Source organism: Lepisosteus platostomus, chromosome 2 (assembly GCF_059453375.1).
Source record: "Lepisosteus platostomus isolate fLepPlt1 chromosome 2, fLepPlt1.hap1, whole genome shotgun sequence".
Lineage (NCBI taxonomy): Eukaryota > Metazoa > Chordata > Actinopteri > Semionotiformes > Lepisosteidae > Lepisosteus > Lepisosteus platostomus.
Window position 1 is genome coordinate 31,183,941 of NC_142612.1, and position 26,446 is coordinate 31,210,386.

A 26,446-nucleotide genomic window follows, 5' to 3' on the forward strand; every position below is an offset into this window, starting at 1 on the left:
CTAGCATCGAGAGTGAGTTTTACAAAATGGAGTGCGTTCTTGTGCTTTTTCGATCATTAATGGATAGCTCCTTTTCACACAGAAGGACAATAACTCATGCTGAAAATACATGTTTCGCAGATGAGGATAATCGCTTTAAAACAGTATTGAAAATGCCTTCGAAATACACCAGGCTGCAAATGGGTGGATAGCAAATACACGGTTTCACGCTTTTTTGTTAAGGCTTCATAAATAAATTCGTGCAGAAAAAGTTTCCACGCAGTTCCGAGAAGGCAAGGAAAGCCTTTTACTCCAATTCGAAATGAAAAAGAATAGCTACAGGCTTCAACAAATGAGTGGAATTGTTTTCTGTTTTGGTGATATTATTACTTACAGTGTGTTTCATGTTGATACATCATAGCGCACGGCCACATTGCTAGTGCTGAAAGACGAAAAAAAAAGACCTGACCCGCACCACACCCTCCCACATCCGCCCTATAGCATCTGAGATGTCTTCCCACGACCATCAGACGAATGTAAAATAAAAACATCTTTACTGCCGTGGGTTTCGTCTCGATAGCATCCGCGAGTACTTGTCTTTACAGCTGTCAGGCAATCCACTTCAAAACTCCAGCTTCCACCACCTTATCGTACACCAGATGTATAAAACAGAGATTTTTCTTCTTCTGTTGACTTCAAAGAAACGAGTTATTCTAGATTCAAGAGTTTCCGGGTTTAAATGAAATACTGAAGAAAACATTATACTTGTTGTTGATATAGAGTTATGATTTAATATATCCTCATAATAAAAAATAAAAATACCTCCCGATTTTTTAATATTTCTGAAGCCTATTCAAACCTAAAAGTGAACATCACCATAATTGGAATTTGACAAATTCTAAGTTAAGAGTGAGAAAGATGGATTGCGAATACGGAGAAAAGAAGGGAGAGTATACACAGATCTGACGAAAAGAATAGCAAATACAGTACCTTAACAGCCCATTTCCCTGCAGATTTATAAATCCTGTATGTATGGACGAAGTTGTCCTTCCTGTAAAGAAATGGGAGAAACATAGATGTAAGAGAACACTGTATTTATATTTTAATAATTATCGGTATCTACAGTTAAAACAAGTAAACATTTATTTTTTTACAATTCTTGAACTGTCAACCTACAGAAAGGTTGTTATAAATACTAAAATAAGATCATTTTCTTTAACCATTTTATAGATGTTTTTAATAATAATAACGTTAGGGCATGAAAAAAACGAAATTGCTAGTTTTCTATACATACACAACACAATTGGGTAATTCTAAACAGAGTTATTTAAACTGATTGAATCTGGCCTAATTGTGCAAACCGTAATTCTGCACATACCGCCACCTCCACACCCCTTTTAAAGAAATTAACACAATAACAAGCCAATACGTCATTTTCTGCAACTTTCTTTTACCCATTTCGGGAAATGAAAATATTTAGGCACTGTACATTTTTGGCTTCTTTGTAAAAATTATTCGTGTGCTAATATTTCAATGTCATATAATTACTTTTCTTTGTTGCCCTAATTTTGTACTATGTTGCTGTTTTTTATTATTTATAATAAGCAGATACTAGAACGTCCACTGAAATCCTCGCAATATATCATCTCATTTTAATTTTCCTTATTACGTAAAGATGAAAAGATTGCAGACTCTAAAGGTTTTGCATTCCGAAAGTAGGTGCTGCAGCCGAGCATTTCCAGGGCACTTAGTTAAATAGAAGAAGAGTTGTGAAAATGCACTTTTTTTCCATTTTCATTCTTTATTGAATTGTCTGTTGACCTTTTCATTCCCTGTGGCTGTATCAAGGGTTCTAATGGGGGGAGAAATGGAATTTGAGTTTTTGATAATAAAATTTTCTCACTTGCCTTCGGCGACCTTTAGTTCAATTTCCTTTCCCCAGAGACACTGTACATTACAGAAGTGAATAAAATCATTTATTCATAGAAAGAGCCCCAATTTCATCAGAATATTCAGCATTTTTTTTTCCACGGTCAGCGTGATGGATGATATATTGAAATGCCTGTTGTTCGTGTAATGAAATAGTGGGAATAGGTTTGTATTGGAAAAACAATGAAGCTGATTCGACAGTTATATCCGTGTCAACTCAGTGTACATTAAATAAAACCCAGAGATGCAAAAGTTTCTTCAGGTTATGCATATTAAGTGACTTTTGTTGAAATTCGGAAGCTGCATCTTTGTTCTGAGAGGGAACACCAAATAACTCAACCATCTTATACGAACTCTATACATCAAATTCAAACGAGACTTCTGTTACTTCCTATGAGGCTGCATGAAACATTTTTGAAATAAGCATTAAATAAGAAACTCATAATTATGTTATTTAAAGTAATTAGAATTTGGGACCTTAAGGTTTTTATATGATGTTATATATTTATAATATTATGTATCTTTATCACACATAATTAAATTTTTCGTGGCATTTACACTATGGTTAGTCATTTGTTGTATTTAAAGCGTCAGAGCATGTCTGGATCGTTACAAATCATGGAAAAATATAACCTGTTTTGAAAATAGTTACAAATAACGGAAAATGAATCAGAGACAACCCAAGTGCTACTTAGCTTTAGACTTTGATTGCACCTGAACGACGGACTGAATGAAACTGGCATTATTCCATAATGTGGTAAATATTTGTCACGGAAATTAAGTTTTATTTTTATTTATTTTTTAAATAAGTTCAGTATTTAAGATGTCAGATAATCACATTATTTAAGTTGCTTAGTTCGAATTGCTGTCTGGTCATTTCAAATGCTCAGAAAATACACAACCCAGGCTACCTTTTTTTTGCAAGTAAGCGCACTTACCGCACACAGAGACAAAAAGCTCCACGCACGCTTTCGCTGTCTCGGGCTAGAAAACTTCCATCTCTTCCATATATTTCTAGCAGTTTCTCTGTTTCGTCCTTACCAATTGTCCCGAAGTATATCGAACGAAACATTGCTTGAGCAACGAGCAATAATCCTCGTTTAGAGAAAATGAGGCGCCTTGACGTAAAAAATTAAGAGCAAAGGAGAATCTGACCTGGCAAGTTTGAAACTCTTCTAACTTCCTGAACCTACCAGACAATGACTGAACTAGATGAAAGCGTGAGGTTTTCACACTTCGTTCAAGGCTTGCAGTGTGATGATTTGAACCATCATGCTTTAAAATAAAATTGGTCACAGAGGCCCCCAGCAGAGCTGCACAAAGTTCGCGTAGTGTACTATACGTTTATGAAGTTTCTTAATTTGTTATACTTCAACCACGAATAAAATCAAGAAAATATTTTTTCCCCGAGTTTTTCTTTGTTTCGTGTATTGTATGATGTTATTCTTGTGTTACAAGGTCCCGGATATTTACAGTATATTATTAGTATTTTAAATTTTTTTCATTCCTACTAAGGAAAGGAAATAAGAAAAATAAAAAGTACTGTACTGTACATTATTCTTCAAATTCGATGTAACAACTGGCACTCCTGGGCCACCTAGTGCTCAAAAGATTTTTAAACCTAAAATCCCTTAATGAAAGTAGAAATTCATACAGTATGAATTGTACCAACCCCAGAAATCATTTGTAGCCTTTTAAATGTAAATGCATGTGAGAATGCTTTACTAATATGACCTATGTACCCATGTAATGGGCATTTCACGTCTTAAGGCCTCTAGAGGATCAGAAGAAGTTTGGAAAGTATACCAGTGTAAATAAAACATTCCTGCATATGATGGGTTTTTTTATTCTTGTATTTAAAACGTTAAGGTCTTTTGTCCCATAATTTAGGTCCTCATTGAACCGACTCCTGTCAGTCTTTGTAACTACTGCCTTCATGTGTATATTACAGGGATTATTCATCACTCCTAATGCTCAATGGCATTTTTTCAAAGACTGGCAAGAGACTGTTGAATGTGGTGCGTCTGGTGGAGCCATCTTCACATCTCAGCAAAGGTATGGAGTAAAACATATGCAGTAGTCCACAGTGTCACTCATGACGTGACCTGTCATGGTGATGGGATCGTCTTTTTTTTTCTCTTGCTCTTGATCATTGATCATTCGCTGCTTATCAGATGGGACACAGGTTACTGTAGGGTTTCTCTGATATTATTCGAAAAGCAGATCAATTGGCATAGCTAACTACTGTAAACCTTAGCAGTCATCCCAGATCTATACCCAGAGAAACACCAGCTTGCTTTCCATACCCAACAGCATTAAAAAGCTAGTCTGAATACCAACTCAAAAAAGGTATTCACTGTTCTTGTAGCTCAGCATTCAGTTGCTTTTGTGCTTCACTATGTTTAATCACTGTTTCTTATTACCTCTTTCATTTTTGAATTGATTTTATGTTCCACATTTCTGTGATTCCCCGTTCTACACTAATTTATTCTGTGTCTTAAGCTGTTTTACCAATGAAACGATAATTGGAGCAGGGTTAATTTTCACAACTGACCTTATATCTGATTTTCTTAGATGAGCCAGTCAGGACTCTCTCATTCGCAAACTTTCTTTATCTAGCAGTCTCAGACGTGATTGATGTGGGAAGCTAAATCCTACTGGGAGGTGCTTTTAAAACTCAGAACAGGAAAAAAAAGGTTGTGGGAATATGGAACAAGATACCCAGCCATGTTGGCGATGCCTATACCCTCACTGCTTTCAAGAAATGGCTGGGTGAGATTCTCAGATCACTTAGCTGCCAAGAACAAAATGAAATCGATGGATCTCACCTTGTTTGCAAACTTTCACATCTTCTTATGGAAGAAGTTCGATGTCCATTTCTTCAATCGCTTGAAAATATCCAGAGACATTTTCACACAGGAAATGTGCATTCATACAAAGGTTGTTTTTTTAAATTAAAATTCTGAAGTAGCTTTCACTCACCTACAGGAATGTAAGTAAGGATGGCTGTTGCTTTTTTTTAAAATGGACTTCCAGTGCATAAAACATTTTTCTGAAAGATGCATCTTAAGAGATTTTGTTTTGTTTACATATTTTTTTTAGATTTTCTTCCCACGTTTACAGAAACCTAACACCTGTGCTTGAGGTTTATGCTAAAGCAAGTTTCACATATTGGTATCTTTGCAAAATCTGTCACGCAGCTGAAAGCCTTACCTTGTTTATGCAAACTGTTATTCAGACCACAATGAACCACATGAGCTATGGTTTTTGAAAAAAAAAGTGCAGTATATTTTCAGTGTCTGGGGTTTCAGAATAGCTTATGGGCTGATATTTTTAAACAGTACAATATTGAAAAAATCCCCCCCCCCCCCATCCTAAGTCTTCACTCCAGAAAGGAGGATGTCTGACAAAACTGTGGTTACTTTTTTAGTACAGTAATGATGAATAATAAATCGCTCCAACGTTGCTCAACAAATAAGAAAAGTCATCCACTGTACTTAACTAAAGGAAGCCAGTACTGTACATCTACAGTACCTCTCGTGTAGATAAAAGGTGGTAGAAGGGTGAGATGCTTGGGTAACCTGATCTGTGTGGTATGATGGCTCAGACATCCAGCTGCAGAACCGATCAGAATCAGAAACGCCTTCATTTGTCAAGTTCTTTTCAGGTACAAGCAATTTACTCTGGTGGACTTGATGCAGCAAAAACATTCTATATATAGCACACATATCATGATCGTAATCCCTCCTCTTAAGGGCGCTCAGGCTCTTTCCACATTTTGGCTGATTCCGTGCACCTGCCCTCAATCCTGCCCCACCTTATTTAAGGCGGGCGCTCTTGCTACTCCCGGCTCTGCATTGGAAGACGGGCGCCCGGAGGCCCGCCTACCACCAAGTCGCCCTATGTCCGCAGCTTGAGGGCATAGACCGGGGTTCAGAGCGCCTGGCCAAGTGATCCTGCTTTTATTCCCTGTCCCTTCCGGTTTTTAACTGTGTCTTGTCTTCGTCTTGTTTGGATTACCCGGTTTAGGACTTTTGGACTTCACCCCAAATTCCCCCCCGGACTCCCTTGGACTTGTTTGCCATGGCCACGGCCCCCGAGCACCAGTTCACTGTCGTCATGCCCCGCTGTTTGTCAACCCCTCCTGATCCTCGTCTCTTCTCCGTTGTTCTACTCCACTCACTTCCGGATTATACCGTCTGCATAGGGTTCTGTTCTACACAACATTACAACACAGACACAAGACAATAGGCTTTATTAAGACAGTGCACATTTCATTAGGAATCCTGGCTAAGCAAAAAAACAGCCCCAGGAAAGAAACTGTTCAAATACCGGGTTGTTCAGATTTTAATAGCGTCTCCCTGAGGAAGTTTATGAAACAGGTTTATGAAACCTGCTTAGGAAGGGGTCATCAGCAATCTTTCCCGTCCGCTTCTTTGTTCTGGAATTTCCAAAATTATTAATAGAGTCAGCAATATTGTTTGAAGGTCACATGATTATAATGGTCCATCATATGCTGGAAGGGATCTTTCCCGGGCTGAGTCACCGGCTGTTTTCCTTTTAGCAGACTGCTGATGTAAACAGCGCTCTCCCAAGTGATGTGATGGAAGCTGATTCCTGGGATCCTTTAAGAAAGGAATAGACAACATTCTTTAAACATTAGACCACAACCCCCCAAGGACTGTTACCTTGAAATGGTGGAGTGGCTTGTGTGATCCTGGAAGCTTATCACTTAGCAAACACATCTGAGACCTTCACCATTCAAATAAACAGCTCATCTAATAAAGATCCTCACCTGCATCGTAGATGTCAGGACCCACCCCTGTGCTAGGGGTTTACCTACGAGCGCCTGATGACCAGGCCACATTGCATGCACATGCAGCATTTCAGGGTACAGCACAAAACAGAGACAGCATTTAGGCCCAACATCCACAAAGCAAAGAGTGAGGGTGAAGAATCCCAACAGAATGGGCACTGGTAAATGCAACTGACTATTGGAACCTGGGGTGTCACTCCTGTGGTGAGGAAGGAATCAGACTTGGTGGAGGAGTTGGGAAGGTGCCAAGGAGATACTTGTCTCACCTTCTTAATTGAGGGTGGTCTGTTTGCTGCTCTGGAGTGGGCCTGCGAAGGTGTGAGGGGTTGTCAGTCACATACCCATGACTGGGTGCTGAGTTTGTCCCTGTGCACAAGAGTGTCTCTGTGTCTCAGAGGGGAAAGACCTGACTTATTTGTGCCTATATGTGCCCAACATCAGTTCAGAGTATTGGAGGTTTGGCGGGTTTGGAATTACCAATTCTGTAATTCCACTGCGTGACTTTATCTCTCACATGGAGAAAGATGGAGATAGCTGGAGGGGAATAGAAAGAAGGCCTTCCTTACCTCAAGCAGAGCAGCAGATTGTTATTGAAAATGTGTGTTTAACATGGATTATCTTCATAGAACATCATGTTCTTAAATGCAAGGTTATTCGCAACTGTACCTGGAACTGGGGCACCTTTGGCTGAATAATTTTGCCAGGTTGAATGCTTTAGTCTGTCGGAAAGATCTGTAGCATGAAGGGAGTAATTGATGATGATAGGAGCTGTCAAGTCATAGAAGGAGGCCTTTTGAGATAAGCTCATGAACAGGTTTCTCAATTAAAAAAAAGCTGACTGACAATAGATAGATGGATCAAACTACTAAGAATCACTTGAGCAAATGGGTGGACTGGCTTCCTCTCATTGGTAGCCTTTATGTTCTAGATGCAGTTCTAGAATAGTGAGACCATTAGGAATGATGATGAAGTGTGATATTTAACCCTTCCAAAACCAAACCTGGGCCTAGTTATAATGGTGGATTAAAACATGTTTAAGAAGAATGTAAAAAGAGCAAGAAAATATGTAATGCACTTTATTTCACAGAGGAAAAAAATATATTTATTCCCCTAAACATATGGATGTTCACATTCATGAGTTGGTTTATCTGCCTATTTTTTTCTCTGTTTATCCTCTGTGCAGGGTTCCTGTGTGCATCTGTGTCTTTTCCACCTCCCTATTTGCTTTAGCTTAAGATATTACAAGGAGATCATCAGATGGCTCCCTTAGTGGGCTCTGTAGTCAAATCCAAGCTAATGACCTCCTGTGTATTTACAGGATGGTTATGGTGAGCACCATCTGTCTTCTCCCTTCTAGTCCCTCTCCCTTTGGTGTTGCTCTGATCAACCAATCCTGTTGCTGTCCTACAGGGAATTGTGGGATTATTATTTCTTGTACTAATGACAAATCAAGCTGAACTACAATAAGCCTTGTAATAAACTCCCTGGCATCTGAGTAATATATAGGCATTTCTGCCACTTGGCTGATGGAGACTTGGCTCTTAGTTCTGCCAACATTATGACTGCTTTGGGACCTGACAGTCTCTATTCAATTTCCATTCCATGCTTTTAATATAAAGCAAACACATGCCAAGTACCTTCTAGCAGAGTCTTTATTCCCAGTAACCATTTTAATTTTTCTGTTCCCCTGCCCACATAAAAAGGATCACCATAGCAGTACTTGAAAGTCTCAATGGCTTTCAAATTAATTAAATGATTTAACTAATTTTAAGGTATTTATTTTTAATAAATGTCAAGACTACATCTCTACATAACTTAAAACCACCAGAAAATAATATATAATGGGTACTGAAAGTAATAAGATATGGAGGATTTGAAGATGAATCCAGCTAGGAGCAAAAACCAAGAAGCCAAAATGATTTAAAAAGGTAAGTAAAAGTATAGTGAAAACACATCACTGCAGTGACCTGTTTATCAATCATTCAATTAACCGATCAAATCAAATCAGAATGCACCACAATGGGAAAGCAATAATAAATGCCATGAAAGCTGGCATTGTGCATTTTACAGTTCCTGGTCTCCAGTTTTCGGCATCTTATCCGCTTTTTCATGGTATACCCTTCTCACGGATCAGAGAGTAGACCCTCAAATAAACACTCATAACCTCAAACTTCACTCCCCTTTTTATTTAAGAGGGCTGTCCTAATATCTTGAGACCTACATGGGTGTAATATCGTACAGAGAAACCTTTTGAGACATTTTGTTTTTTATGGATGGTCTGTAAAAAACATAAAAATAGCTGATTGGTGCGACATTTAAAAAAGGAAGCATATTTCCCCAGACTGTATTTGTTTTGTGAAACAGCTCAAGAATAGTTTTTGACCCCATTTAGTTGCATGTAATGGAGTCACTAAGGTCGTCTTTTACAACCCTCAGCACTACAACAGAGATATTGTGAGGCCACCTGCTGGAGGGGTTGGTAGTGTAGCTGCATAATTAATTACCTCCACAGGGATGAAGACATTTTCTGAATACTGGGGACCTTCACGTTAACTCCTCGCATCCACAGCAAAAGGCACTATGTTCTTATAACCTCAAACCTCATCCCTTCTTCATTTCAGTCTTTATCCTGGTGCCAAAGATACTGATAGGAGAACTGATGTTCCTCACTACCCCCTAGCAACCCAACCAAATTAAAACAGAGGGCCGATAAGACTACAGACTATAAGACTATAGTTGGACTGTAAACATGGTATATAATTAGAGTGTGATATCTACCCCTGTCTTTTTATATAGCCTACTAAAAACACAAGTTTAAAAAGCTTGTTCTAGAATCAGCATTGTGTATAATCAGTGTAGAACATTTTGATATCTTAGTTTATAGTCCTCTAAGATATCGTTTGTTATAATTGATTACTATTATCTATAAGTAAGCCTGGAAGTGCTTAAATGTAATTTCCCGCGAACATTAGTAAGTTCACTCGTTCTCACATATGTTCACGTCGGTCTCTCAGGTTACGAAGGTTAAGAACTCAAAGAGAACAAATTGACTACCAGCTGTTCTCGTCTCAGTACGAATGTTTTTTTTTATCGATGTATATTATTCTAATATACAGAACATTTTCGGCAGAACGGGAGCGACAGTGCTCGGGTCACCATGGTTACAAGTACACAAACCCTTGTCTCGCGATAGTTGTACTGCTGGGCCACCTTGGGAAAAACGAGAGTTTGAGTTCAAAGATAACCGCGTTGACATGAATAGTACGGTTTGTACAGCGTCTTTTTTCTGCAGAGGAAAACGGGTAGGTTCTTTTACATGAATGTTAAAATTGCGGGGATCTAAATTCAGACTAATAAGCGCCGAGCTCTTAAACCATATGAAATAGCTTGTGTCCTTCGGGAAAGTGCACCGGTTCGGATCTGTGTGTGTGTGCCAGCGTCTGTGGGAACTAGGCCCGTGGGTTGTGTAAGAGGTATCGTAGTTTTGCACAGTTTTATCAAAGTCTTGTCCAAGACAACATCGGTGATTACATTGTAACAATGCACTTGTATTATATATCGAGCATTGCATCCAAGGGGTTGAAATGGTATCAGACGAATATACTTGGTTGTACGAAGAGCTATTATGTAAATAAACAAGAGTCCGAACAACTTTACTGTAGGCAGCTATTGCAAGGTGGCATGAAAAACGAGCGAGTCTTCCATCTCGGCAGATGAGCTCATGGTTACTACGCCTTTTAGGATCCGTGATGCACAATGATTCATAGTTGATAGTATTATTATTGTAGTGGTTAATTTGTTAAAGAAGATTAAATATAGCGAATATTTGATTTCGCGTAGCTGTGTTTACTGTGTGGTATCGTGTTGCGACTGGTTGAAATTTACTTTTCAATTTAAAGGCGGTCTTTGCTTTCCAACGATCTTGAGCTGAAATCCAGTCTCACAGATTTTAATTTCACGGTATTTTTCCTCTGTGGTGTAAATGCTTTTACCATTTATAGTCCCTTTTAGGGTTAGCAACTGTAAACTCGCGCGTATCCGTTGCTTTCTTGTTTTGTTAACTTATTTTAGTAAGTGAGCTGCTGCCTGCGTGGTCGCCGCCGTTACCCCCGCACTATCATCACACTATTAAACTCCCAGCCTCTCACCTACGACCTGAACCTCACAGTGCCTTCTTTCTTACCCAAAACTCAAACACACATTGAAATCTACCTCTACCTCACATGTCAAGAAGCTCACTCCCCATAATTCTCTATCCTTTATTTCATTCTGTTGATGCCTGTTTTTGCACATCTGATGTTGTTTTGCACATTACCTGTTACCTTTTGTTGTTTTGCGCACTGCCTGTTGTCTCTGTCTTTCTTTTATTATACAATTGCATTGTTGTTTTTCTGTACTACTTATCGTCTGAGAGCTAGCTAAATAGCATTTCGTTATACCATATACCTGTATATGAGTATAATGACAATAAACTTGAACTAATTTAACAGGCGAGCCTGTTTTCAATATCTAATCAGTTAGTAGTGATAAATAAGGTTTGTTAATCTGGTTGTTATACCTTCAGCAACATTAACTATTGACTTCCTTAACATTAACTATACAGAGACCATGTCCCGGGAGTTTAAAATGTATTTAATTCTCTACAGCCCTTAATATTGATGTATGCAATTTATAAATGACATGTCTCATTTAATCTGCAGGTAAAATGGTTGTTACCGATTTTGAAGATTTTTTTTTTAAATATCATTTTTACCCTTTATTTTTAATAGCATTAAGGTAGATGTTGCCGTGTTAGCTCAACGTACTGTACAGCTCAGTAGTGAGGCAGAGGTTTATCATTGAAACAGTTTTCGTGCGGCAGTTAAGAACCAGTCTTGCATAGTATCGTATTTGCGCAACCATCTGTATCGGACTAGGTGCTGTGTTAGGGGGCTGCAGTGTTGGTCTCGGCTCTGTTTTGTGTATTGTGTTTTCTATTGCCTTTGTCTTTAACTAAAATAAGGCTCATCTATTTTGCGAGGTTTCCTTGACATATCGTTGGGGTTGGTCAATCTTATCACGTTCCATTCTGTTGGAAATTTTTGCTGTAGCTCAGTGGTTCTCAAAGTGTGGTTCGCGTACCGGCAGTGGTACGCGGAGACCCGCCATGTGGTATGCCAAATGACCCTGGAACTGTGTCGTGTGCGCTGAAAAATCGGGACGGGTTTTCATATTTTGTCTTTTAATACGTGTCAAATACGCAGCCTACGTACTACGATACAGTGCGCCATAATAGTTCAGTGAACACAAGAGATACTCTGTAATTCTATACCACTCTATAGGAATGCGTGCTACGGATGCAAGTGACCAATTGTATTTAAAAAAAGCTACCGTATCTCCAGCAAATAGGGAGAAAGGAGAATGTGCGTGATTTTGGAACAATGCTAACGTGTAAACACAGGAATGCATAGAAATACCTGCTACGAACGCAGGTAATCTTGTGAGCACACAAAAGCGTGATAACAGAAAAATATTTAAGAACTGTTCTAATTTGAGAAAAATACACAGAGCGTCTCTGTGTTTCGCTCCCATGCGCATGAAATAAAAACTTTAAATAAATACGGAAATAAAAACGGAAACGTGGAAAAATGCAAGCTTGCGGATTGCTAAAGCAGGTAAGCTACACTATTTTTGAAGAACCTTATTTACCGTTGGCAAAAGAGCTGACACGTATTATGTGTAGAGAAAAAGCTGCTAAACAGCGACCTGCTGCCCCCCTCCCCTTGAAAGACACAGTCATTCATAGAATTATTGAAATGAAGGATTATATCAAAAGTACGCTGACAGAGCGCGTTAAGATGAGCAGATGTTTTTCACTGCAATTAGATGAGTCTGTAGTCGATTTGGCCAATTTGCTCGTTTACGTTAGATACGAGTTTGAGGGCATGTCCCATGAAGACTTTCTGTTCTGTAAACCGCTACCAACAGGAACTACAGGAGAGTACATATTTCAGCTTCTGAATGAATTTATCGAAAAGAATGGCCTCGACTGGATAAAATGCGTCTGAGTTTGTACAGACTGTGCTAGAGCAGTGACAAGCCGACATAACGGTGTAGTTGCACGAATTAGATAGGTTGCTCCAGAAATTAATGTACGCATTACAACATCCACCGAGAGACCTTTGCCGCCTGACGATTTAATATCTGTTAGACTCTGTTGTGAATTGTATCAAGGCTCGAAAAATTAATTCACATCTGCTTTGCTCAACTAAACAGGCTCACCCCTCTCACTGAAATTGTGCTTTTTTATTAGTTGTTGTTAATGTTTTTTTTTCTGTAAAACACTTTGAGAAGCCACCTTTAAAGGTGCTATGTCAAATTAAGTTTATTATTATAATATTTATTATATGTATGTGTGAGTGTGTGCACGCGCGCTCATGTTGGTCATTGAGAATTTCTGGGGTTCCTATGAGAAGATGACTTGTAGGTGGTACTTGGATGCTTTGGTTGGATTAGGGGTGGTACTTGGTCCAAAAAGTTTGAGAACCACTGCTCTAGCTAATCCTTAATGATCAAAGTGGACTTTGGCACATGGCTTAATCACCGATTGGGATCAATCCGTTTGTTCACAATTTATTGGGTATTTAAATTCCTGTAATGGGATAGAATGCAAGTACCACGTTTGAATATATTGCTTTGCCGTTTGTCTAACGCATCCCTAAAATGTAGGAATTTGAGAATATCAGGAGTGGTTTCATCACTGTTTTGTGCATGTCAGTGCTCAGTTAGTATATAGCTTCTGCAGCTATACCTCTGAGGTTAAGGCGAATGCCAGGTAGGTTTGTTTGTTGTAGTTTTAACAGCATAAAGGTTTAAATATCTGCCCTGAGTTGCTTTCTGAAGTACCAGGCCTGACAACATTTCACTGCATCCTGTTTCTCAATTTACAGTCCAGTGGCTTCAGAGCATTTGAGTTATTTTTACCAACTGGAGATACAGTCCAGTTTGAAAAGCAGCTAAAGAATGCAGCAGAAAACCATGAAGCGCATGCAAAAGTCAGAAGTGAGAACTCAGAGGTGTTATGTGTATTCTGACTGCCTTATTTACAAACATTGATTCCAGTTAAGTGTCTGCAGGTACCCATGTTTGGGAGCTGTTAGTATGGTATATCAGAATGGCAAAAACGTAGTTGCAGGTAATGGTGGTTTTTGAGTGGCAAGGTGAAGGTGAAGTATTGGAACAGGTTAGCTGTGTAACGAGAAGTGACTGAAGGAAAGCAGTAGGCCAGAGCATGAAAAAGAATTGGCACGGTTAGGAAGTAAACTGTGAAACTGGTCTGTCACACAGTGGGAGGACAGAGTGAAAAAGACAAACGTCCGTCCGAGGGGGAGACAGCATAAAACAGCTAATTAAAGGATCAGGTTTCTGGTGAATAGTCAAGGATAGCAGGTTCTTTGTGAATGAATCTTGGGGTGGCCTATACCCATCAGTGAATAGGTAAAGGCCCATAGTGCTGATGGTGATAAAACTGCAAGTAAATGAATCAGTCCAGAGCAGTGCTCTCCAAAATGTTAACCCAATAGGCCCAGTCACGAGTGTTTTCCCGCTAGGAAGCTGAATATGAAGCCAGTAATGGCGCTTGATATGAGTTAAAGCAATCATCCCCTGAGGTTACTTTTGATTTATAAAAAAACAGATTTATTTTTTCATGGAGAAATGTTTTAGATATTGCCTTTTAATGTACATCATCTGAAGGCACTGTAAAACTGTCAGACGACACAGTTATGCACATAATTGTACGCTAAATTAATTAAAAGCTAGACAATAACAGCAGGTTTTAAGACGGGATTTAAAAGTGGTGACTTTGCAAGATCTGTTATGGGCTGGGAGATCCTTACACAGTCTTGCAGCAGCAAAGCAGAACGCACATTCTCCTATTTTTCTTGTACTGAGGTAGTGAAAAAAAAGAACCATAGTCTGAAGAGTGCAAATTTAATATACATGGGAAATAACAGTTCAATGATGTAGTCTGCAGAAACAGCGTTGTTCAAGTACTTTATGATGAATAGTGGTATTTGGAATTTTTTTCTGACATCCACAGTGAACCATAGCAAGGAACTCCAGAATGGATGATACGTGCACTGGTACTTTATATTTGGTTAAGGTGTCAGAAGCCGAGTTCTGAGCTTGTAGCAATTTGAGAGTGGATACACGATTAGTGATGCAATACTCACTAAAGCAGTCAATACAGTAATCAAGCCAGGAATAGACAAAAGTATACTTTTTCTTTCCGGCCTCAGATGGGAGAAATGTGTATGAGTGACATTCGGAAGATAAAAAAAGCCACCTTCACAAGTTGACAAGCACAAATTCAGTTGAACTGCATTTTTCCTAAGCTTATGTTATACTCATAGAGCAATCACAAATTGATTCTTCTGGAATAGCAATTTTTACAAGTTTCTTCAAAGACTGTAAGTCATTAAAGCAGCCTGCACACTTTTTTAATATCACATAATCAAGAACAGTGTTTTCTCATTTTGGAAGTATGTATGTCCCTATATTTCCAACAGTTGACGCTTGTGAAGAAGGGATAAATTAGTCAGGTTAAGTCTGAATTAGATCAATTTAACACTTATGCCAGTGAGTATCTTCTTCTAATGTCAGGACACATAGAAAACATGCTGTTTTTTTAACTCTGAGGAACTGTGCTGTGAACCTTGTGTTACACATTTTACATAGTCTGCATAGAATGAGCTTTTAATTCCACATTCAAAAGTTTAATGATACTTGTATGCTTAGAAACATCACCGGTATGCCACAGTATTCTGTTTGTTGATGCTCTCATCTTTCCCAACAGGTTGGCTGAAGTGGATTTTAGATTTCCAGTGGTCCTGTGGAAGCGTCGAATGTTCCTTTCTTCACGGAGTTGATCCGAAACCAAGGGGGGTCACGATGCCAGCAGCGCCAGTTCTTCAGCCGGTTCTGAAAATGAAAGTGGACGAGCTCTTCCTGAACTGGTTGAGTGAAACGACCACGCAGCTAATGCTGAAGGATTACCTCAGGCGAATAAAGAATGGAGAGAGGATAGAAACTGGCGCGGGAGATGGCAAACACAACAGAAGCTTAGTCTGCAGTGCCAATAAGAATAACGTTGTCTCTAAAAAGAACATGGCGGAGAAAGCGGTATCGCCATTAAGTACTCCTTCAAGCCCCCCTTCAGCCCCCTCTACCGCACTGCCTTCTGGGAGCTGTGGAAGCCCTCGTGTTGGGCCTAATGGTAGACCAGTGAGAAGGTCCATTGGCACTAAACTGGTAAGTTGTTTTCCAGTTTGCTTTTTTGCTTTTATGTTGGCTAATTTTAGATTAAATATGTTATTCCTTAGAGTGAAGACTGCAGCCTCGCATTTGACTCCATTTGGATTTATTTTTTGCCTGTTCTTGATAGGTGAGGGTGGTCCTGACAGCAGGGGGATGTTGAAGGCTTCTGTGTGTGAATAAGTGAGCCTAAATGGCCCTCACCCCTATATCTGTGTCCTAATAGGATGTCTTGAACACAGACTACATAAAAACAAGCTTTGCAAACTTCCATTTCTCTTACGTCTTGTACAGTCACCCAACAGTGTCACAGTTCTTTTGGACAGTTCTTAAATGCTACGTTCATATTTTGTGTTTTACAACCCATGTGCTCTTATAGTACTTTTCCCTCTTTCAGCCTCAGTGATTGTGTCATTAACGTAAAGCAGTGAAGCCAACATGTTTTCTGGCCCTCAGTCCTGCCAGCCCAGATCCTGTACCCGCAGGATGCTTGCTGCAGTTCCGCTCAGTGTGTGTGTCCTCTGCCAGAGCTGCCCTGCAGTGTTCCCCGAATTCCTGTGCCAGGGCTGTGTGCAATCAAGACTACAAAAAGCAATATGCTGTGTGAGCAAGCGGAGAGATTTAGGAATTAACACAGTTTCTTTTGAGGTTTTGGACCAGTTTCATAGTCTATTTTAAAAAAGCTTGTTTAAAGTACTCCTTTTTCATAATAAGTATTGCTGTATAATCTATCGGCATACCTGTCCTACAAACACAATGATTCAACACTTACGGCACTAACCTAGTAGTCCTTTAGTATGTAAAAAAGGTCAGCTGTCGGCTGCCCAAAATAACCATTTTATTGAACTTTATTGAATCCCTGTTTTTCCATTAGAATTTTCTACAGCTGGGTGGCATATCATAGCACCCAATACATTAACTTTCATTAGAATAACATGTTTATGCTTCTATCCCATGTATTACTGTATAGATTTGAAGAAAGACTTTACAGTACACTTGTCACTTTTTTTGCTAGATTCGCCAGCCAGCTTTTGATTTCTAAATTTCTAAGTGTCCCTTTTACTCTTTAATTTTTTACTTTTGCGTTCTACCTGATTTTTTTAATACTCTAATTTTTCTGTACAGTTGAAACGTACAGAATGTGAATGTCACCAGCTATATCCTCAATGTAGGTGAAAATGTTGAATTAATGAGAAAGTAGACCTTTCGGTCACTTTTACAGGGCTCACTGTTTCACTGGGGACAAAGTAGAATACAGAAGTGTGCTCGTTGGTTCATTTCAATACTCTTGAAATGAACGGGGCGGAGCGGTGGCTCTGTGGCTAAGGATCTGCGCCTGTGGCTGGAAGGTTGCCGGTTCAAATCCCGCAGCCAGCAGAGGAATCCTACTCTGTTGGGCCCCTGAGCAAGGCCCTTAATCCTGACTGCTCCAGGGGTGCTGTACAATGGCTGACCCTGCGCTCTGACCCCAAGCTTCTCTCCCTGTCTGTGTGTCTCATGGAGACCAAGCTGGGGTATGCGAAAAGACGAATTACTAATGCAAGAAATTGTATAGGGTTAATAAATAATGTTATGTTATACGGCATGAAGCAATTGCAGTATCAGGCATGGAAGCAGCTGATGGTACACTTCACACAAGCAGTAACGCATCAACATCCAGGCAGCTGGACATCTTCAAGCCTTTTAGAACCTTCTGTCCAGGCCAGGGTCAGAGTTCATGGGTGTTGGTGCCGATTTGTCTTACGAAGTAAGATCCTTACTTCACCTATAGCTTTGGCCTCCACCAGGAAGGACTTAGGTGAAACAGCAAATCAGTGGAGTTAAAAACATAGCGCAGATTGTACAGATGTTATAGACCAAAACTTTTTTTTTACTGAAGGTCATGTCTTAATGAGGATGCAAGTTGAATCTATATGGAAGTGTAAACCCGAGAACAGGTGGCATTTCTTTCCCCATGGGGTTGTGGGCGTGTGGAGCAAAGTATCCAGCCGTGTTATTCAAGAATCCTAACTTTTTTCAAGAAATAGGCTGGATGAGATTCCTTAATCAGTTACCTACTAATTACCAAATGGAGAGAGATGGGCAAAATGGTGTGCTTTCGTTTCTAACCATGTAATTACCTTAAAGACTGAATACAACAGTGACAGATATCCCATGTCATCGTTCCACAATAAGGCTTTTCTCACTTCTAGAACTGCTGAAATGTCAGGTTGGATATATATATACAGTGCAGTGAAGTGTGTGTTCTCATCGATCTCATGTTTCTCCTGTTGCTCTTTCAAGCCACAAGAGGTTGCTGAACAGCTGCTCTCCTTGAGTCAGGGTAGGAAAAGTGTGCAGGGTTAGATGAAAATGTGTTCTTTCTAGTAGTGATGACATAGCTCTGTTTTGTGCAGTAGTTTGTTGTAAACTGCCTTTAGCACTTTAAACTAGAAATTGAAACGAATGTATTTATTGCACCTGAATGCTGATTGACAACTACTATTATATCATATTAAGATTTTAGTTTTATGGAGGTAATGTTACATTATTTTTTCCACTAACACTTTTCCTGTTTTAAACAAACCATATTCAGGGTGGGAGGTTTATAATGCTAACAAAAAACAGACAAACAAAAGTAAATTCTGGATTGTTTTTCTAACGTTTTTGTCATTTTTTCCATTGGAGAGGAGGGGCCTGCCTACCTCATTTTCAGAGAGCACATGGATTTAAATTCTGGACATGTGATCTGCTTTTAGCACACCATGTAGGTCTTTACTGCTGCGAGTGCTTACATTTTGTAGGAGGGTATCCTTAAACACATTTGACAGCTGTAGTCCGTGTTAAAAAAAATTCCTCTAAGAACAAAATGCCTTGTCTATTCCTCCAGCATAATAGTTTTTTAACCCCTTATATGGCTTGATCACAAAATCATTGCAGTCGGTAGTTCAGGCTTAACTCATTACCCAAAAAGAAATGACACCGTTGAGTAATCTGCTACTAGTTTGGGCTGATTAAGCTGATTGGTTCCTTTCTAGGTTGAGGCAAACCAGGCATTTCCCACTGTAGCCCTTTGAAATGTGTTGACAGTGAGCGATAGTCACAGCTGCGTCCACAAGTGCTCCATAGCTGTAACATGTTGACATGTCAGACATGGCAGGGTAGTGTCGTGGAGCCCTCGCTGCTACAGCTCAAAACTAACATCACTTTTATGTGGTTTCCGCTCTTCCAGAAAACAGCTCACACTCCTGTCATTGAGTGTATCCAACTGTTTAGATGGGGTTTTTTTTGTGGTGTGCTTGGTTTTCAATAGCTCGTGTTCATGCTCACAGCAAATGAGACATTGGTGGTGTTCACCTTTATATAAGGGGTTTTGAATACATTTATATATTAAGTCGGCTAAAATAGTTTTCTTCCTCTTTGGTTAGAATGATGCAATAGTTTTGTATAGTATATAATCAGTGTATCTAGTATACTGACACCAGAAAACAAACGACTACTTGAACTTGTCCACATTCAAGAACTGTGCACTTCTTTCATGTAAACAAGTCATTGATGGGTTTTCTTTTGTAGAAGCATAACAGTTTTTTTTTCTTACTGAAGCCCATTAGAAATCTCAAGACAATTTCAAGAATTGTCTAATGATGATTTAATTATCACTGTCAGGGTCTTCCGGAGGTCATGCGTGTTTTTAGCTTAAAAGGAAAGTCTTCTGAAAATAGCAGTTAATTGCTTTTCCCTGTGAATGTCAGCAGTAGTGGAATGACATGGATAACAAATATAAATTGTTCCTCTAAGAGCACAGCAATATTACTATATTTGAAATTCTCTCACAAAGGTAAGTTTAAGTTCCAAAACAAATTTTAATTTATTACAAATGTATTTATTACACAGAAGATAACTTTTTTAAATGCCAGATGAATTTAAATAGTGCATTGTAATTCAAAGCTTAGTCTGTAAGGGAAGGTACAGATAATTCCAAGACTGGAGTGTGTTCCAATTTTTCAATTCCATTTTCATTTGCTTTTTCCCCATCCACAGAAGTGGAATTAACCCACAACCTGAATGTTTCCACTCCAGTAAAGATATAACGTCTTCTCAGGTTGGACAGGAGCATCTGAGGCTATGTTCTCCCAAAGTAATTATCACAACCAATACTCTGATATCTTGTGAACTATAACTATAGTTTAGATTTTTCATTCCACCGTTTTTACCAGTAATACTGTAAATACTAAAATACTAAAAATACACTACCATAAGTGGAATGGTGTAAATATATTAATAGCAAAACACCTGTATACTGTGCCTATAGTTCTAAATCATTAGTAGACTTTTATGACTGTCTTCTGCATGTTAAAACATCAAAAGGTTTTTGTGTGAAGCAGGAAACTGTATGTTTTATGCCCACCTGTCCACATTGCCCCACTGTGAAATTACACTTTGTCACGTGGCTAGTTGATGCAGTAGGGATGCAGAAGGTCCTTGCTTACGCTGGCTAAAACTCCTAAGTGTTCGTGTGCAAGCAGCAGGACACCGGTCAAGAGGACATGGCCATTAGAGAAGCAAAGGTTGATGCCTCAGTCATGCTGCAGGCAGTGCAGTAAGGAGGGAATACATGTGGTGTATGAAACCCAGGACCGTTTACTGTGCTCAGTGTTTAATCAGTCTGGATATCTGTTTATATGTGAGTGCATCCCACTCTGTACTCCAGGGTTTTTGGGGGCATGTCTCTTAATCAAATTCCTTATTGATGCATATTAGTCATTTATTCCCTTATTCATGTATTCCCTTTTTAATTCTATAATGTTAGCATGCCCAAAGGGGTTGGGCAGCCAGTTGACCTTGGACCCCTACAGTTTTTTTTCTCCTTACTAAGGAGTTTTTGGTTCCTCTCCTCAGTTGTCTTCAGGTTTTTTCTGTTTGTTGTATTCACAACATGTAAGGTCACTTGCTTTAAGTGTCTTGGGGCAACCTTGTTGTGAAAGGCGCTATATAAAAATACATTGAATTGAATTTAAATATTCATTGTGTACCCTAAGAATAACATATGTTTCTCAAAGTAGACCTTGCATACCATGTCTGAGGAGTATTTTTGGATCATTGAATCCACTGTTCAAGAAAGAAAAATGTTTTACCCCAGTTGTAATTACTCTGCACTGTTTTAGCAAAATTAGGAATCTTTACTTCCGTCTGTGGCTTCAGAACAGTGAATCAATATAGTGAATCAGCAAAAGTGTTGCATACACTCGTTTTCTGTTTACCCCTGTTTTTGTTTTCATGTAGTGGCAGACCTACTGTATCAGTTTAGATTCCAGTCTTTACTCTGTACACATACTGAATCCATTTTAATGGGAGACGCTGCTTGAAATGTAAATGACCATTTCAATTCAGTCACTGTCCACAAAGCAATTGGTTTTTTTTATTGAAATATCAAAATGTTTTTTGTCAAGAGTATCTGTTTTCCATTATTATTATAAATAAGATTACATTACTGAAATATTCTCTAAGCATCTATTTGTTATGGCATTACGATTTAATGCAATATTTTTTTAAAGGAAATGCATCTGAAGATTTGTCCTTCTTGTAAATAAATCTAAGAGATTTTCATTAAGTTACATAAGATTAAAATACATTGCTTCTGCTCAGTACACTTTAGCTTAAATGGTTTATTTAAATGACAGTTGATCAAGACTGCTGGCAGTATGAGACAGACATGTTGTGCTTTGACTGTCCCAGTAGCAGAACTGAAGACCAGGTTCTGAATACTGTTCTTTAGGAATAATGTTTCTGTGGAATATGTATACAGTACATTGTATGGGATTAACTTGAAAGTGTGTGCAGTTCTCTCATTTCCATCCTGAAATTTCAGATCTGAGATTTTCCACTCTGTGGGTTGGTAAATGTAAACTGTGGTGATTCTTAGTTTTGTTTTTTTAAAATGTGGTCAATGTAGGTGTGTACAGCATGAAAGACATGGCATAGGTCTGCAGGAGCGCGTACAGAGTTGTGGCATACCTGAATGCCTGAACAGCCTTCTTTGCTGACTCCAAATCTATAAATATGGCAAGAGTTATTTGTAGTACTTTGCCTTTTTTTAAACTTTTGATTGAGGTGGTTTTCAGTGCGGAACGCTAAGAGAGCCGGAAGACGCGGGTAAGCTTTTCCTTTTAGCCATTCTCGGACACTTTACAGTAAATGAAAAACATGTTAAGTTTTCTTGAGTGATGTAAGCAGCATGTGCCCACAATGTCACTGAGTATTAAAGTAATTCTCATCCTACATAAGTAATGCTCTATTTTAAGAAAGCTAAAGAAATTCCAGAATACAAATGCATTCTTCAAAGGATTAGTTAAAAATTCAATTAACGTCATGCTGATGCAGCTTGGGACAGCTGGTCTAACTTTGACACAAGACACCGATAAAGATAGCCTTCATTCTCTTGTACTGACATTAGCTAGCAAAATGGAGTCAGTGCTCTACTGTAAATGCCAAGAAGGTTTGTCTATGCCCTTGCTTATTGAACATTTCTGAACTATTTCTGCATTATGTGTACTAATCTTTAGTGCAATGGCAGAAGATAACTTGTGATCCTTTGTATAATCTATTTTAACAGATGGGAACCAATTTTAAATATTCTGTCTTGGAAAAACAAATCTCTTCAGTTTCAGTGCCCCATGAAGATCTGGTAAATAAGCTGATGTTTCCATACCAGACAAAGAAAAGTTGCAAATAAGAAGAGTATCTTTCTTGGTCTGTGCTGGTAGTTTGAGAATTACTCGTCTTCCTTAAAGAATCTCACGGAACTGATTCCAGCCTCATGTCTAGGGAGCCAGTGGCAGGCGCCTGCGGCTAAAAAAACATGATTCATTTTCCGTTCTAAACTTAATTTTCATTTTTGTCCGTCTTTGTGTTTCTGCTGATTTCTAAGTACCCCGAGTTAGCTTGGGTGGTGCCTTTCAGCATTTTGAATACCTGAATCCTGGTCACAAGTCATGGTCCTGTTTCAGGTTAGAACATTCATTCCCTTAGCATTTTGAAAGCCTCAGACAAAGGATTGGTCTGGTTGCTCTCTATTGTCATGCCTCTAGTACAATAATCTTTATGCAGCATGGTGACAAAATGGGCCACTATTTTTAGTGAGATCCAAGTAATGCATTGTCTAATTTTAACAATTACTTCTCTTGATTGAACTTCTGGAATCTTAACAATATAATCTAGCACTGTATTGACCTTATTTACTGCTTCCCAACATCTTAAAAGCTGAGTCTACATACACTCCCATATCTTTCTCACGCATTGCGTCTAATTCAGTACTACCCATTTGAAATGTACTTTCTCACGTCCTGCAAATATGTTCTTTTAGACTAAAGCAGAGATTCAGAACTCCAAGTCCTAGAGGGCTGCAGTGTTTGTGGGATGTGTTTCCATCCCACTTCTCTTAATGAACTAATTTAGCCGATCATTAGCTTAATTGGACCGTTTTAACACTTTTCAGCAGTGTTCATCTGTGACTTAAAGAGGCCTGGAAGAACTCCTGATTGCTGTCCCTCAAGGACAAGACTTGTGCAGAACCTGTGGACTAAGTATAAACTAGAAGACAAATCATACCTGCACTTGTCATGAAATAGGTGATCAAAATCTTTTCTTAAACAATTAGGAGTTGGAGAATTAGACAGATACAGACAAGAGAAAGATTTATTAAGCTCACAAATAAAATGATAAAAACAATTATCTTAGAGCCCATCACCATAAATGGATCCCAAATCCAATCAGAGATGGCCGTAAATCTTTTAAAGGTTAGGTAGGACTGTTTTCATGAGCTAAATACACCACAGTTGAACTTATAGTCTAAACCAAGCCTTAAGAGACAACTGTCTATGGAGACAATTTTGAACACAAATGCATATAAAAAAGAGGAACAAATCCTGCCTGGTAAATGTATAAAGGAAAGTTCAAAAGTTCCAGAAATATACAATGGCATCTCCTTTTCCTGAATTCCTGAATTTTAAGTCCCTTCTGTGCCCAGTACCTGTTAGGTTTTTGTTTTGTTTGAAAGGGATACTTTGGTGAGGATGGAATGTAGGCTGTAACTCACTCTCTCCTATCATATCTCATCTCTTGCTACCTGATTTTCTTTTTCGTCAGCCTCCATAGGATAACGGTTGTATTATAGGTTAGGAGCCTTGAAGGTCACATTGTCAAGAAAATCTCGCCCTATTTGTGTTTTAGAGATACAAATGGATCTAACACACTGCTTATTCCCCCCAAGACATTATGGCTCCCACACCTGTTTCAGTTTCTCTTTTGACTCTTTTGATACCTTTTCTTGGTTTGGTTTTACTGCTGTGTGTTCTTTGCTTTGCTTTTTCACTCTTTTTATGTTCTCTATAACTCATTTTCTGTCTCTTTTTCTTTTGTGATCTATTAAATCATTTAGGCCAGTGTTTACTAGATCATAATTTGTTAACATTTGGTATGAATTCTTCCTGTGCCTGTAGGTTTCTGATGCATAAGCATGTGTTCAATACTGATTTACTAATTTAAACCACCTGTTTTCTTAAGCACTGTCTGGTTCAGTTAGTCTCAGAAAAACTGAGACTGTATGCTTTTAGACTCTCCTCATCTATTTTTGAAACCATATGAACTTTTATCCCATCTTAACATTTTCTTCCATTTATTTCAGAATATATTATAATTATAATTTTATTGCATTGTCCAATTTATTCCAAAACGGATGTGTCTTGGTCATCAGACATGGAGACCACAACCCGTCATTCCTAATTAATATTTAAAACGTTTTTTAAATACATCTCAATCTATCAGTATGGTTTGTAATATTGCATTTTTTAATTCATTTTAATAAGTGCTTTAACAAAAAGCTCATAGCACAAATAACATTGGTACATTCAATACGGTATATTGAATTTGAATGAGGGAGCTTTTTCATGAAACATTTTGCTTGAAAAACTGTCTGTGGTTATCTTGGTTACAGATCTATTTCAGGTGATCTTTTGTACAAACTGCTAAGCAACAAAGTGTCATTAATGTGTTTGCTATGTGATGATAAAAGCATGAACAGTGAAGGAATTTTTAAGTTAAAAATCTCTGTACCATAAAATCGTAATATTGTCCTTTGCCATCTAGAAAAGAAGTAGTCTGCAATGTTTTTGGACGTTCATGATCATGGGTTCGAGCCTGGGTCACGTCACTAGCCCACTGTGACTGGGATCCCCTGAGCAGTGCTGCTCAGCCAATTGTGTGCTGCTGTTTGAGGAATCAGTTGGCTAATGAGATTAAGGTGAGATTAGTTGCCCACAGCGACTTTATAGCCCCTTGGGCAAATGCAGGCATGCTGTGCAATAGCTGTGGGATGCATCTCTACTCCAGTCAGCGCCGAACACCAGTACTGGATGGTGTACCTGTGGTGTAGTGCATTCTCTCTAGTTTGGACTTCCTGAGTGGTCACAGGGTTCATAGTTACGAGCTGAGACTTGAAAAAACCCAATTGGCAATTTCATATCAGGCGGCATAATACAAAACAACTAGTTGTTGAGTTTGTATGCTCAGGCAGTTATCAAGTGACTGATTTGATCAGAAATAATAGGAAATATCATAATGAATTAACAGTGCTGTTCGAACAATAGTTACATTTGATTACTGTCCTCCATTGACTGGTAAGACAGCATAGGAGACCCTATGGAAAACTCTATACAATTAGAGAGCAGTTGATATGTAAGGTCATTATTGATACTGAGTTAGCCTGAAAACTAGAAGCCATCCCACTTTCATACAACACTGTGCAAAGAATTAAATGTTAAGCATCTGTACTGAAATGTAGCTCACTGAGGTAAGGTTAGTGGAATATACAACTGTAATTATAAACTTTGGAAGTGTAAAACATTTGACTTCATGTTTAAATGTCTGTGCAAATTGTGACAGTTAATGTGGTACGGAGGGCCGCTGGGTTTCTTGTGCTTTGTTTTTGGAACTAGTGTTTGAAATTAGGAAAGAATTGCATGCATTTGAAGCCAACGTTAACTCTTCCTTGCCAGATTTCTTCAGAGACGAGAAGGGCATGCCAAGTTGGCTTGCCTAGAGGTATGTCTAATGTTGTGGCATTTAATTTGTCATTGCAAGGGACTGACACGAACGCACTTTTTTTTTGCTCGATGAATTGAAACCATTTCACAAATTTAATATTGGGAAAACTTGTGTGGAAAATGGAATTTATTAAATATTTTCAGTTCTGTCAGAATAGCTACAGTGGACATCGGAAGTCTACACACCCTTATTGTAATGATGGAAAGGCTGAAATCAAGACAAATCACGCCAGACCTTTTTTTCACCTTTAATACTATCTGGTAACCAGAAATATTTAAGTGGAAAACAAATGGATCATTTTTAGGAAAAATACTTTAAAAAAAATCTACTGTACAGTATATAGCACTG

General features: G+C 38.7%; 2 protein-coding genes across 3 annotated transcripts in view; one reads left to right on the forward strand and one right to left on the reverse strand.

The window, feature by feature from the left end:
- LOC148676210 (SH2 domain-containing protein 1A-like) overlaps positions 1–3,123 on the reverse strand; it is a 64,210-nt gene extending 61,087 nt beyond the window's left edge. Inside the window, exons 1-2 of one of the 2 annotated variants that reach the window (XM_088604933.1) lie at positions 2,847–3,123; positions 970–1,030 (exon numbers count right to left, since the gene is read on the reverse strand). In XM_088604933.1, coding sequence (XP_088461059.1) covers positions 970–1,030; positions 2,847–2,980 — 195 coding nt within the window. In that variant the 5' untranslated portion in view covers positions 2,981–3,123. The remainder of the gene's footprint in view (positions 1–969; positions 1,031–2,846) is intronic. The other variant, XM_088604928.1, reaches the window with a different exon arrangement.
- A 6,800-nt stretch (positions 3,124–9,923) lies between these two features.
- ppp2r3b (protein phosphatase 2, regulatory subunit B'', beta) overlaps positions 9,924–26,446 on the forward strand; it is a 38,823-nt gene continuing 22,300 nt past the window's right edge. Inside the window, exons 1-2 of the mRNA XM_088604937.1 lie at positions 9,924–10,026; positions 15,561–16,015. Of these exons, the coding sequence (XP_088461063.1) occupies positions 15,656–16,015 (360 nt within the window). The 5' untranslated portion in view covers positions 9,924–10,026; positions 15,561–15,655. The remainder of the gene's footprint in view (positions 10,027–15,560; positions 16,016–26,446) is intronic.